This window comes from Haliotis cracherodii, unplaced genomic scaffold (genome assembly GCF_022045235.1).
Source record: "Haliotis cracherodii isolate W230 unplaced genomic scaffold, xgHalCrac1.p SCAF_24, whole genome shotgun sequence".
NCBI classification, from domain to species: Eukaryota; Metazoa; Mollusca; class Gastropoda; order Lepetellida; family Haliotidae; genus Haliotis; species Haliotis cracherodii.
Genome location: NW_027266280.1, coordinates 8,169,179 through 8,181,459, shown reverse-complemented (window position 1 = coordinate 8,181,459; position 12,281 = coordinate 8,169,179). Strand labels below are relative to the sequence as shown.

The window sequence follows — 12,281 nt, the reverse complement described above, 5'->3', positions numbered from 1 at the left end:
GAGTGAATATGGTTTTACACCACTTTTAGCAATATTCCAGCAATATCTTGGCGGGGATACCAGAAATGGGCTTCACACATTGCACCCATGTGGGGAATTGAACCCGGGTTTTCGATGTGATGAGCGAACGCTTAAACCACTAGGCTACCCCATTGTCCTGTCAGTCTAGTGAATTGTTCATTATCGACACAAGGTGAGTGAGTGAGTATGGTTTTACTCCGCTTTTAGCAATATTCCAGCAATATCACGGTGGGGAACACCAGAAATGGGCTTCACATATTGTACCTATGTCGGGAATTGAACCCGGGTCTTCAGCGTGACCAGCAAATGCTTTAACCACTGGGCTACCTGACAGCACCCATTATCAAAACAAAGAAGCATTTTCTGTTAGTATAGACAAGATATATGCTTAAGAATACTCAGGCATTTCAATAGTTCCCGAAATATCCCCAATGGCTCCCGAACATTTTCAAGTAGCACGCTGGAGCCACACAGCTCCAGGAAACAAAGTTGATCTGTTTTCCAGCAAACCAAGATCTTCCTCCTACACATTCATCCAGGAAGCTGGTGGAGGACTATGTCCCTGCCCTTCAATCAGTGGATGTTATGAGTTACAACACCACATGGAGCCATAATACTCTATGATAGAGAGCTTGCAACATCTCCAGTGTCAATGGTGCTTCAGAGGGGGTAAACATGGCAGTCTGTGACAAATGTCGGGGATTTATCTCAGATTCCAAACCGAGTGCTAGCAGGCAAATTTGGAAAAAGTCAAAACTGTTCAAATTTTTGCAATGCTCTTAATTTTATAAATAGTGATGAATTGGGTAAATTTCAATTCAAATCGGAATATTTTTAGTCATTCTGGTCTGAATTTAAGCCTCTGGGCAGGTCTAGATTATAGATACATTATGTCATAAGATCTGGTACCATATAGTTCCTTGAAATAACAGGTCCTTGGTATTAATTGTCCATATAACATGTTCCATAGTTTATATATAAATGCAGACATATTATAAATTAAAAATTTCCAGGGTTTAGTACCAAATTCCTACACATTAAACCTGCCCGTATATAACCAACAGAAACAAAAGTCAAGTTGTCTCACAGTCTTTTATTTTGAACAATCAGAGATCTAAGCTAATTCTGTCATTGTGAGTTGAGTCTTCCTGTTAAATGTCATGTCTGTAGCTCTGCAGCTTAACTCGCACATGGAAACGTGGTATTTACTTGCACAGACAGATGAGTAACCATGGACTCCCAGAATCCATTTGGACATGACACCGCAGCTGAGACTGATGAGGCTGTCATCGGGGACCATCCTGCATCTTTAACACGATGTCTACACACTTGCTGCACTGTAGACTCTGAATTGGGGACTATTAAAACCCCTTTAAGGTTATCAAGGTCAGGACCGCAGGAAACGTGCTACGGTTCTTCAGAAACCTGCTCAAATGATTCTTTACTTCATGGCAATTTGGCATTTACTCACAATGCTAGACCAAATTAATTACTTGTTTTTATGGGAATTTTTTTATGCCAAGATGCAGGAGAGGGAGGGGAGAGAGAGGGTAATTTGTTGAAGTGGTCATCACTGGACTTTTGGGGGAAGTCGGTGAACCTTTCATTATTCTTTTTGAACATTATTGAAAGCAGATACTGGGGTCCATGTTCTTGTAGTGCTTATGTCTACATTCAACATTAGGGTTAAGACAAGGCGCTATGATTTCATCATGACATGCAAAGACATTCCTGACACAAAGGCTTTGTGTATTGTAAATCATTTCTGACTTATCAGAAAAACACAAAGCACTTTACTTTCTCAGAGACAGACATGATAAAGGAAGGGCCACAATTCTGTCACCTTGCCAGGAACCTATATAAAACTGCAAAAAGAACGACATTGGGCCCCAAGCCTGCAGTAACCATGGTAACAGTCCCTAAAATTTCCAAAATTCGAAAAACATTTCCCAATTCAAGTCATTATTAATGTTATAGTTAAAACTAATGTCATTTCTTAAAGAGGAGAGTCTTACTTCATTGACAGCAGGACCAATAACATGTGTACGCATGCAGCTGCTTCAACATGTTTAATGATTAGTTTTGCATTAATGCATTGAATGCAATGTCGAATGAAAGAAAATAAAAACTTTTGAACAAAATTTAAGAAAATAAAAACTTGAACATGTTCAAAAGTTCCAATTTTAAAAAAAAGTGCCTTCCAAGTTTGGAATCCGTTATAAATCCCTGCATAAAATTTTCACAAGTGATAAGTCATCTGACACAAAAGTATCGTTTTACCCTTGGATCCCCAGAATATCAAACGGTTAAGACCTAAATCTGAATGCTAGACGAAATATCTCACAATGAGTCCCAGTGTTTCTCCCAGTCTCTGGTCCTACTCCTGGTCTCCAGGGAGATTTTATAGGAGCTTCACAAATCTGGGCAGCAGCATCACCTGTGTGCCTTCACAGCAATCAACACTTCATAGCAAGTTGTAGACTACAGTGTTAGACAGTCAGTAGCAGGATTTAACTGGGTCTACCTATTTTGAGTCAGGGAGACACTCATTTCATAAAAATGTTAGGGTCTAAGGCATGTACATGGGATTCAAGGCTTTCAACATGTGGCACACAACTTGACTTCCAACAATTTTATTGAGGTCACAGACAAGACAAGACATTTGACAAGGTACTTATTTCATAGTGAGTATGGTATTACGCCGCTTTTAGCAATATCACAATAGGGGACACCAGAAATGAGCTCCACACATTGTACGCATGTGGGGAATCGAACTCGGGGCTTCGGTGTGCTGAGTGACCGCTTTAACCACTAGGCTACCCCACTGCCTCAGGTTATTTAATAGGGCATAGCCCAAAAACAATACGCACAAAGACCAGTATTTCTCACGGCACATACTAACAGTGACTCACTCATACATAGAGCTAGTGCCCTACCCCCAACATCCATACCCAACCCAACCTACAGCCCATCATAATTACATATGCTCAGATGTCTTAAGCCTGTCACAGATGGGTAGTGAGTGAGTGAATAAGTATGTTTTACACCACTTTGAACAGTATTTCAGTCATATCACAGTGTGTCGGTGGACAATTATGCAGGTCTCAGACATTTACTATAGATAAGTGAGTGAGTGAGTATTGTTTACACAACTTTGAACAGTATTTCAGTCATATCAGTGTGTCGGTGGACAATGATGCAGGTCTCAAACATTTACCATAGATGAGTGAGTGAGTGAGTATGGTTTTACGCCGCTTTTTTAGCAATATTCCAGCAATATCACGGCGGGGAACACCAGAAATGGGCTTCACACATTGTACCCATGTCGGGAATCCAACCCGGGTCTTCGGCGTGACGAGCGAACACTTTAACCACTAGGCTACCCGACCGCCCCTACTATAGATGAGGATTTCAATGTCAGATTGAAGAAAATCGACCTCTGACATTCTGAACCTTGATTGTGCATTTCCTACCGGGATAGATTAATCTGATGGGAACTGAGGACAAGTCGGTTGTTAACTCATCAGGTCTAACCCTGACACAACCATTTGATTTGGAAGGGGGTGAGAGGTGGTGGGAAGGAAATCATTTTGTCCCACATGCATCCAACAAACTATTTATTTACTGAGCACCATCAAACAATCTATTCATTTTCACTACTAACACACAAAAATTATGTTTGGGTATTTTCCACAAAACATTTCATTTCAAACTATTCATTTAAAAAATCTTCCTAACCACCCCATAGAAATAAAATGGATGCTCCCGAAGTAGTATTCAATGAATCCATAGTATAAATTTCAAGATCTTAGAAAGGTTTTGGCTTTTGTTTTACCATATTTTCATCACCTGTTCATGTCTTGTATAACCCACGTGGACTACTATGTGAGTGACTGAGTGAGTTTGATGTTATGCCGCTTTTAGCAATATTCCAGCAATATCACAGCAGGGGACCCTCAGAAATTAGCTACACACATTGTACCCATGTCGGGAATCGACCCATGTCTTCGGCATGACGAGCAAATGCTATAACCACAAGGCTACCTGACCACCCCTGGACTACGTTGTACACTTCTAAAATTTGAAAATATTCACATCACTTCTGCATCTACTGTGTTTAGTCCAAAACGGCAAAACCTCTGTTTTGGCAGCAACATTGCGTCAATTAGCCAACACAATTTCTGTTCATTTTCAGCTAGCCACCAGTTTTCGATCTTGCATCTATCTACATAAGTTCATCTTACTTGACTGAATTAGTGAGTGAGTATGGTTTTACGCCGCTTTTAGCAATATTCCAGCAATATCACGACAGGGGACACCAGAAATGGGCTTCACACATTGTACCCATGTCAGTAATCCAACCCGGGTCTTCAGCGTGACGAGCGACCGCTTTAACCACTAGGCTACCCGACCACCCCCTTGACTGAATTAACTTTACTCAATTAAGCTTTGGGCTGGCTGATGAATTCATAGGCTTAACGTGTATACCACATACATATGCCATATTGTAACCATGGTAACTGCCCATGATCAGACCAATTTGTATTCTGCATCAACACAATGTACCAACCCTGCATTAGTTACTTCCCTTGTCAACATGAACTTCATGAAGACCAAGCAATGAAACATCTACTGTTTCAATGTTGTGTTAATTGTGATAGTTTCAGACAGAAATGCATAGGCCTTTGTTTTTCAAAACCTAATATACAGACCCAAGCCTCATTTATTAATTAGGGCTTTACCATCATAATCATGACAATCATATATGTCAGAACAATTGGCCCACTCTGCATAATATAAATAATTAACATGATGTCAACCATAAGAAACAATGTAGAATACATGAACAAATCCTACTAATATTGAACACTGCTAAAAATAACCGCTCGCAGTCACCTGACTGCCAATCGTTACCCTGATTGTGACCATGTGATCAAAAATCAAATATCATGTTTATCGCAAGAAAAATGGATATTTCTTGAAAAGAGTACTTTGAAATTTTAGCCGTTTGTTTTTACTTTATTGAGATATTTTCATTAATTAATTAATCGTGATTCTACTGTGAAGTGGTGAAGACTATAGAATCCTTACCATGTAATATTTTCTCAAAATTTCAAAATGAGCACTTCCTACATTTGTCAGCCTTGGGACAAATGCCTCAGATTCAGCTTACACAAACACATAACCAGGGCAAGCACCTTTTATTCAAAGTTTTATTCACTTCACATCCAGTATGACACATGCCCACAGCCTTTCTTTTCCTGGACCATTCTAAATTATCCATGACAGACTAATCTTGACTATGAATACCAAAGAGCTGTTTCGGATTCATTACTAGTTTTGTCATGTTTCTGCCCAGGTCGGCAAATGGAACTGCCCTTCGGAAAATAAATGTTGGACTTACCATAGTAACTGTTTCTGAACTTACACTGCTTGCTTCAATTTTAAGGTCAAAGTAGAGGTCAAATTTATAACAGTGTCAATGCTAGGGTTGTCATCAAACAATTCATGTGTTATTTCTGACTTCTAACAACTTGGTCCAATGACTGCTTGGGCTAGTGCTACTTTACTATGTATCATGAAACAAAAGGCTAAATCTGACTACATAAAACATGTACTGTCAGGACAAACCCATCATGCAAGTTAAACTGAAACACAAACAAATTGAGAATGATGATCAGATGTATTTGGACTCAGGTAAGCTTGCTTCTACACCCCTAGCGTGTGCCTCTTAATGCTTCCTCTTACAAGCTTAAACACAGTCTGCGACTTGAGCCATGCGTCCGAAAAAGTCTGGTAACATTCTGTTCAGTCTAGTAAGCTCAGTTAATAATAATCCACATAATAACACTAAATTCTACTTAAAACGATGCACTGAGCCATGTTTGAGCTAGTAGTTTCAAAAGTCTTTGGCAGAGACTGAAAACATGTCAAACCCAGGAAATGTCTATCATTTTACCATAATACCATGTGCATTGAATTACGAAACCCCATCCCCTCCACCCACCCACACCCACCATGCCCACACATACACCCAACATGCCCACACCATGCCCACACATAGACCCAACATGCCCACACACCCACCATGCCCACACCATGCCCACACATAGACCCAACATGCCCACACACCCAACATGCCCACACACCCACACACACACCCAACATGCCCACACACCCACTCACCCAGCATGCCCACCCACCCACCATGCCCACACACCCACCCACCATGCCCACACACCCACAAACACAAACATTTCATCTTTCAACACTTGTTAGTCTGTCTTAAAGACCCTGATACAAATATATATCAAATACAGCCCATGTAAGTCTATAATGTTTGGCAAGTCTAGATCACTGCAGAGTCACTGGGCTCCTTTTTATTATATTTTTATTAAGATAACTGAACAACTGTTTTTTTATGTACGATATGTTCATTTCAGAGACTAGATTTTAGTCTAAACACTTGTCTGCTACTTCAAATCTTAGTGGATAGGCAATGGTTTACTACTGTCTCTCCGTGTGACCTTCACTGGGTTGCTTTATCTTAATCATTGCTTCCACCTGGTCTTGAGTCGGTGGAACTGGGGGATTTGACTGAATTAAACTCCAGTTAACCAGATCAAAAACACATTACCATTGACACAGGGACATACAGAGACAGACTGGTTAAATATTCATAAGTACATTGGTCTGAAAGATACACTATCCCCTCAGCCTGAGGCGGGAAGACTTATGTAAGGATCAGTAAAGGCAACTGAAATGGTAGCCCAGCTGGTGTATTTTGCCATGCTATATATAGGATTGAGTGACACAACAAAATAGATATAAAGGGTTTTTGGAACATGTAGGCAGCGGTAGAAACTAATAGTTTTCGTCCACTAGTCCTTATAACAACATATAGCAAAAGCATTAAAAAGAGCAAATTTCTACTTGCCCTTATGATACCTTAACTATTGGGCAGTTTGACAAGGACTACAGGACCAGTGCCAGTTTCTAACCCTGGTAGGATAAATTGTATATAACACACAGTGCTTGAAGCTGTCACTGAACATGATAATTGTGCATTAAAATCTTGATTGAACTTTCACGTTTCTGTGACTACAATCATAAACAGTTAACACTGGGAATTCAGAATGGGGTTTTCATAAATTCTTAGCCTTTACTTGTGAGCAACAGTCTTGACCATTCAATTGAAAATATTTTACATTAAAAACCTTTAAATATGAACTTTTTAAGACAGTGAATTGTCTTAAGGACTAGTTAATTATGAGTGATCACTAGTCCTTGAGACTAGTGCAAAAAAAGTATCCTGGTGCCTTGTGCTCAGTACTACTACCAGGGCTGTTATGATTCACTCGCATATATGGGGAATCGTACTGTATCCATTCATGAATTGAATTTGTTATTCGTGGCCACTAGAATCGAATATTCAATAATATGCAATCATGTGCATTTACAATACATACCTAAAAATATCCATAACAACATAATATATAGATTTCTTCAAAGACAACACTCTTATGATATTTAATTTGACAGTAATGTGGTCACTGGTCATTGTCTCATTTGAGCAGGTACAAGTACCTGGATAAATGCAGTATATAAATGTATAATATTTTAATAATTTAATAAAGACAACACTCTTTTAATATTTAATTTGACAGTAATGTGGTCACTGGTCATTGTCGCATTTGAGCTGATACAAGTACCTGGATAAGTGCAGTATATAAATGTATAATATTTTAATAATTAACAAACCATGTAAAATAATTTATGTTATTTATTCACTGAATATAACAAATAATAAATCAACTGCTGGCATGTAATTGTATTCTTGATTTTATATTCGTATTCGTTACCCTACATTGGTGATATGAATCGTATTCGTCTCATAGTGTATTCGTTGCAGCCCTACCGAGTACAGAAACTCCTAACTGTATATACACATCTTGTACAGAGCAGGATTTGCACAAGGACCCAGAGCTGATCCTGTGGTCAACAGGTACAGCCCCTGGGTTACTTAATGACAAACATGGCAAATTTCAAAACAGGGACTCTATATGCCCTTGGCATGCAAATAGGGAAAAAATATTTATATTGTACAAAATTGGGAATTTTTAAAAGTCCTTATTTCTTTAATTCAGAGATATAATACAAGTCACTTCTACAGGGTTAGAAATTGGCACTAGTCCTATCATGCCTATAGTCCTTGCCAAACTGCCCAATAGTAAAGGTATCATAAGGACTAGTAGAATTTTGACATTTTTAAAGGTTTTGCTATATGCTATCATTATAAGGACCAGTGGACTGAAACTGTTAGTTTCTACCGCTGTAATCTACAAAGTAAAAATAATAGACATAACTATATTAACATGAATAGGGAAAACAAGGCTGGAAAAAGTCTTAAAGTGCAAACCAACTTGTCCTGCAGGGGAAGCAACTATTATTTTGTACTTGTCCTGCAACATTTTCACATGCCCTCTAATTTTTTCTAAACTTTTATGTTTTCAGTGATTACCATTTTCTGTAATTAACAATTGAGATGGTGATATTTATGACAGACAATCACTGCCATGAACGTTCATCTTCACCCACTCAAAGTTGCTCAACCATGCCTCTTGCAGACTTTGTTCGTTTTTTACATTCACATTGTTTTTGACAAAAGTTCCTATTTTCGGTCTATTTGGTAATCAAATCATGTTTGTTTTTTCTCATCAATCCTACCATCCCTAAATAAAAACTTTCTCCATATCAGCCATTTCCCTCATAAAATCATTAATTTTTGCTTTGTTATTTGAGCGTCATTAACGAGTAACTTACAACAAAAATAATAAATATAATAACCTCCCTTTAAAACTAGAGCCCTGGGAAAATCTAAATTTCAAGTTGGAAATTTTTAATGACATTTGCCTCGGAGCAGGTCGAGATAAATTCCAAAATCATTTTAACTTCTAGTTAAGTCGAACGTAGCTGTATCTTGTTGATACATTGTCTATCATTTAACAAATAAACAAACAGCACTAAAGACACGAAAAACAGTTTATTTGGAATTTGATCTTCATCATATGATCAAACACAGTTTTGCTTTCGCCTGCCTGTGTATATTAGTTAAATCATGTATGATTATGATTCAGACAATATGACGTACTCAGCAATATTCCAATCTCATGTGTTGGGCAGCCTGTCAATAATGGAGTCTGGACTAGATAATACAGTGGTTGATAGTGTGAGCAACGATCTGAGATTACCTGTATCAGAAAGATCTGAATTTAATTTTTTTTAACATTGGTATTTTCTCAAAATAAAGACATGTTTGTATTGTATCACAGTATCAATGTTCAGAATTGATATGAACAGAAAAATAACTAATTCTAAAACTAAAGTCAAACTTGTGTAAAAAAATAAGACACAAAAAACAAATTGTAGCTCATCAACACCCCCTCCAAGGAAAGTCAAACTGTTCTGATAGATGGTAGTTCAGCCCATGAAAAGTGCTACCAGTGCTGCAGATACGTGTTTAAGTCATTGAGTATTTTACACTCACGCAATCATTCTCGTAGAGCTTTTCAGTTTTTCTTAGTGTATTCAACACATTCAATGAAATTGTACTCCCTTCCTTCCCAAGGGTCAAGTCTAAACTATTTCTAAGCATGTTAAAACCAGCAACATATTTTTCAAATTGCTGTCTATGGCGATGATTACCGTATTCGACGTAATAAGCGCTCCGCTCTAATAAGCGCCCACGGCAATATTTGCTAATATATTAGCTAGTCAACAATCCCAATTAGTACCCCTACCGATTGATCAATGTACACAAGACATATTTATTCCAATATAAAACGCACTCATGTGTTATATGTACCCTTAATTATGGGCAATTAAATTCTGGAAAAATATATCTGTCGTATGTTAACATTTCAGGCTGTCAGCATAAACCACAACATTTACAATCTTTCACCAAAATAATATGCTAATAAGAGCCCCCTTTTTCTAATTTTGAGAGCGCCCTGGTGCTTATTACGTTGAATATGGTACATTTTTTTAAACACAGGCCTTGTTTGGTTTTGCTATCTTTAAATGTATATGCAAATACTGTGGTTTTTTTGTATCATTTGAGGCAAACATTTTTGCACCAACTATGTTTGCTGGACAATTTGCAAGGATTTCCAAAAACTGGATGTGGTTCTCATTTCTAGATCACAACATCAAAAAGTAACAATAAATGGGAGGAGGTCCTTTGTACATTTATGGTAAAAGCAGGACAATATTGAATGGAAATATAAACAGACATACAGCAATAAGGAGTTTCCTTATCAATTATCATCTTTTTTACCTCTCTGGGGACACGCAATCTTGATAATATTGCAAATATGCACCAATACCTGAGAACAAAAAATAGGGGATAGGCTTGGCATGTGAATTTTGGGAGGTTCTGTTCTTATGAAGACTTTCCCTGTCCCAAAGACATTTCTTTTCTTAAACCTGGCATAGTGCCAGCAGCAGACAAAACTCCCAGAGATCAATCTTGAATTTAAAAGTTTAATGGAATACCCATGGCCATGATGGCAGAACAAAAACATTTGTTCATGTCCCAAATTGATTTTTATTTTTGTAATGTTCCTCTGTTCATATATATAGAGGTATTCATACGATGCTAACGTCATGAACATTGCATTCCATGCAATAAAGTCAAACTCGGTTAATTCTGCAAAGCAACAACATATCATGAAACAAATCATAGCCGGATTTGTGACCTCTTTTATTCCAATTAGGGAATTTTACCAATATTTGATGCCAAATATCAACGTCTGAGAAAGCCTAAATAAGTCCCAGACTTTACTCAGAAAACTTCCTGTTATTTTAATCAATCATTAGATCAAGAAGGATTATTGCCTTGTGTGCTTTTCGTCTAAGTGAAGGACTCCGTACATACAAAAAAACGTGCCACGAGTAGTCATCACCAATAGCAATTCAGACTCAAGAGCCTGGCATTTGCCAATACTAGACCATTTGTCGTCCATGCCTAAGGGTCCTGATGAGAATGATGAGAGGGTGGGTTGAGGGAGAGACTCGTCAGTTAATTATTTGGTCAATTTACGCTCACTGTAATGAGTGTAATCCCTAATTTTCACATTTGATATGCAATAATACAGCATAAAATAGACAAAGGTTATCTTATGTTATATCATTATGGTAAATACAGGGGTTATTTTATGTTCACTATAATGTGATTTTAAGCAAGTCATTACCACCCATCAGGACACTCATGATACTAGTGTATCCCCTTTTTTCAGGTACACAAGTTCTTGAAAACGGACTCAAGTCTGAGTAAACCTGATCCGTTATTGAGTTACCCTCAGAGAATTATCTAAGTGAGAATCTATATACAATGAACATGATCATGTGTGAAAATCCTGATGATGATGCAGTTACAGAAAAAGGGGGGGAATGTGTACTTTTTGTTCTCTGTACTTTCAAGATGCATCAATTTACCTTTACCCATCATGTGACTTTCAGTTCTCTGCTTGCATACATTAGGTCAAATATCATCATCACAAATGAAGTAGTAAATGAGACTTCTGAATCTTTCAGTACTCAACAATGATTCAGAGGAGATATAAAAACACAAATCTGAATTGTCAACCAGAGGAAGTATCTCTTGTGAAAATAATTTGTGAAAAACCGTATTCCAGAACAAATGTAAACAGAAAACACATTCCTGGGACTCTCCAACTGACATGAATGTGTTCAACCAAATCAATGTTGCATTTGGAGCATGAGCAAAGATAGACGACAGAACGTTTCATTCATATGTCCTTTAATTCCCTTAGCACGAAACGTAGTGGTGCACACAAGCAGAAATGCCCATACTAATGCGAAATATCACTTTTCCCAAACAAACGTAGGGGGCACTTGTTTCTAAATATAGATGGCTATAATCTGGGTCAATAATTTTGTAGCAATAACAACACTTATAATAAGCACTGCAAATGTCATCTGGAGCTGATATTGGGCCCATTGAGTCTCCTTACAACGTTGCATCAAACACAGGACTTTATAAGTCAAACACAACTTTGATAAACCCTTACCTATCATTTGGTTGTCGCCCTGACATTTTCAAGTTGCCCTGTCCGCCATTATTTATGACGTCATTTTGCAGTGCAGAAATGAATACGATAAATTTAAACACTGCCTAATGAGACACACATTTGATTGATTCCACACTTCATGTAAATAGGATAAATCTGCAATAGTGA

General features: G+C 37.8%; 1 protein-coding gene across 5 annotated transcripts in view; it reads right to left on the bottom strand.

The window, feature by feature from the left end:
• LOC139472335 (nuclear receptor corepressor 1-like) overlaps window positions 1–12,167 on the bottom strand; it is a 124,051-nt gene extending 111,884 nt beyond the window's left edge. For all 5 annotated transcript variants that reach the window (XM_071254790.1, XM_071254792.1, XM_071254791.1 and 2 more), the window contains exon 1: window positions 12,114–12,167. In XM_071254790.1, the coding sequence (XP_071110891.1) occupies window positions 12,114–12,139 (26 nt within the window). In that variant the 5' untranslated portion in view covers window positions 12,140–12,167. The remainder of the gene's footprint in view (window positions 1–12,113) is intronic.
• Between the last annotated feature and the right edge of the window lie 114 nt (window positions 12,168–12,281).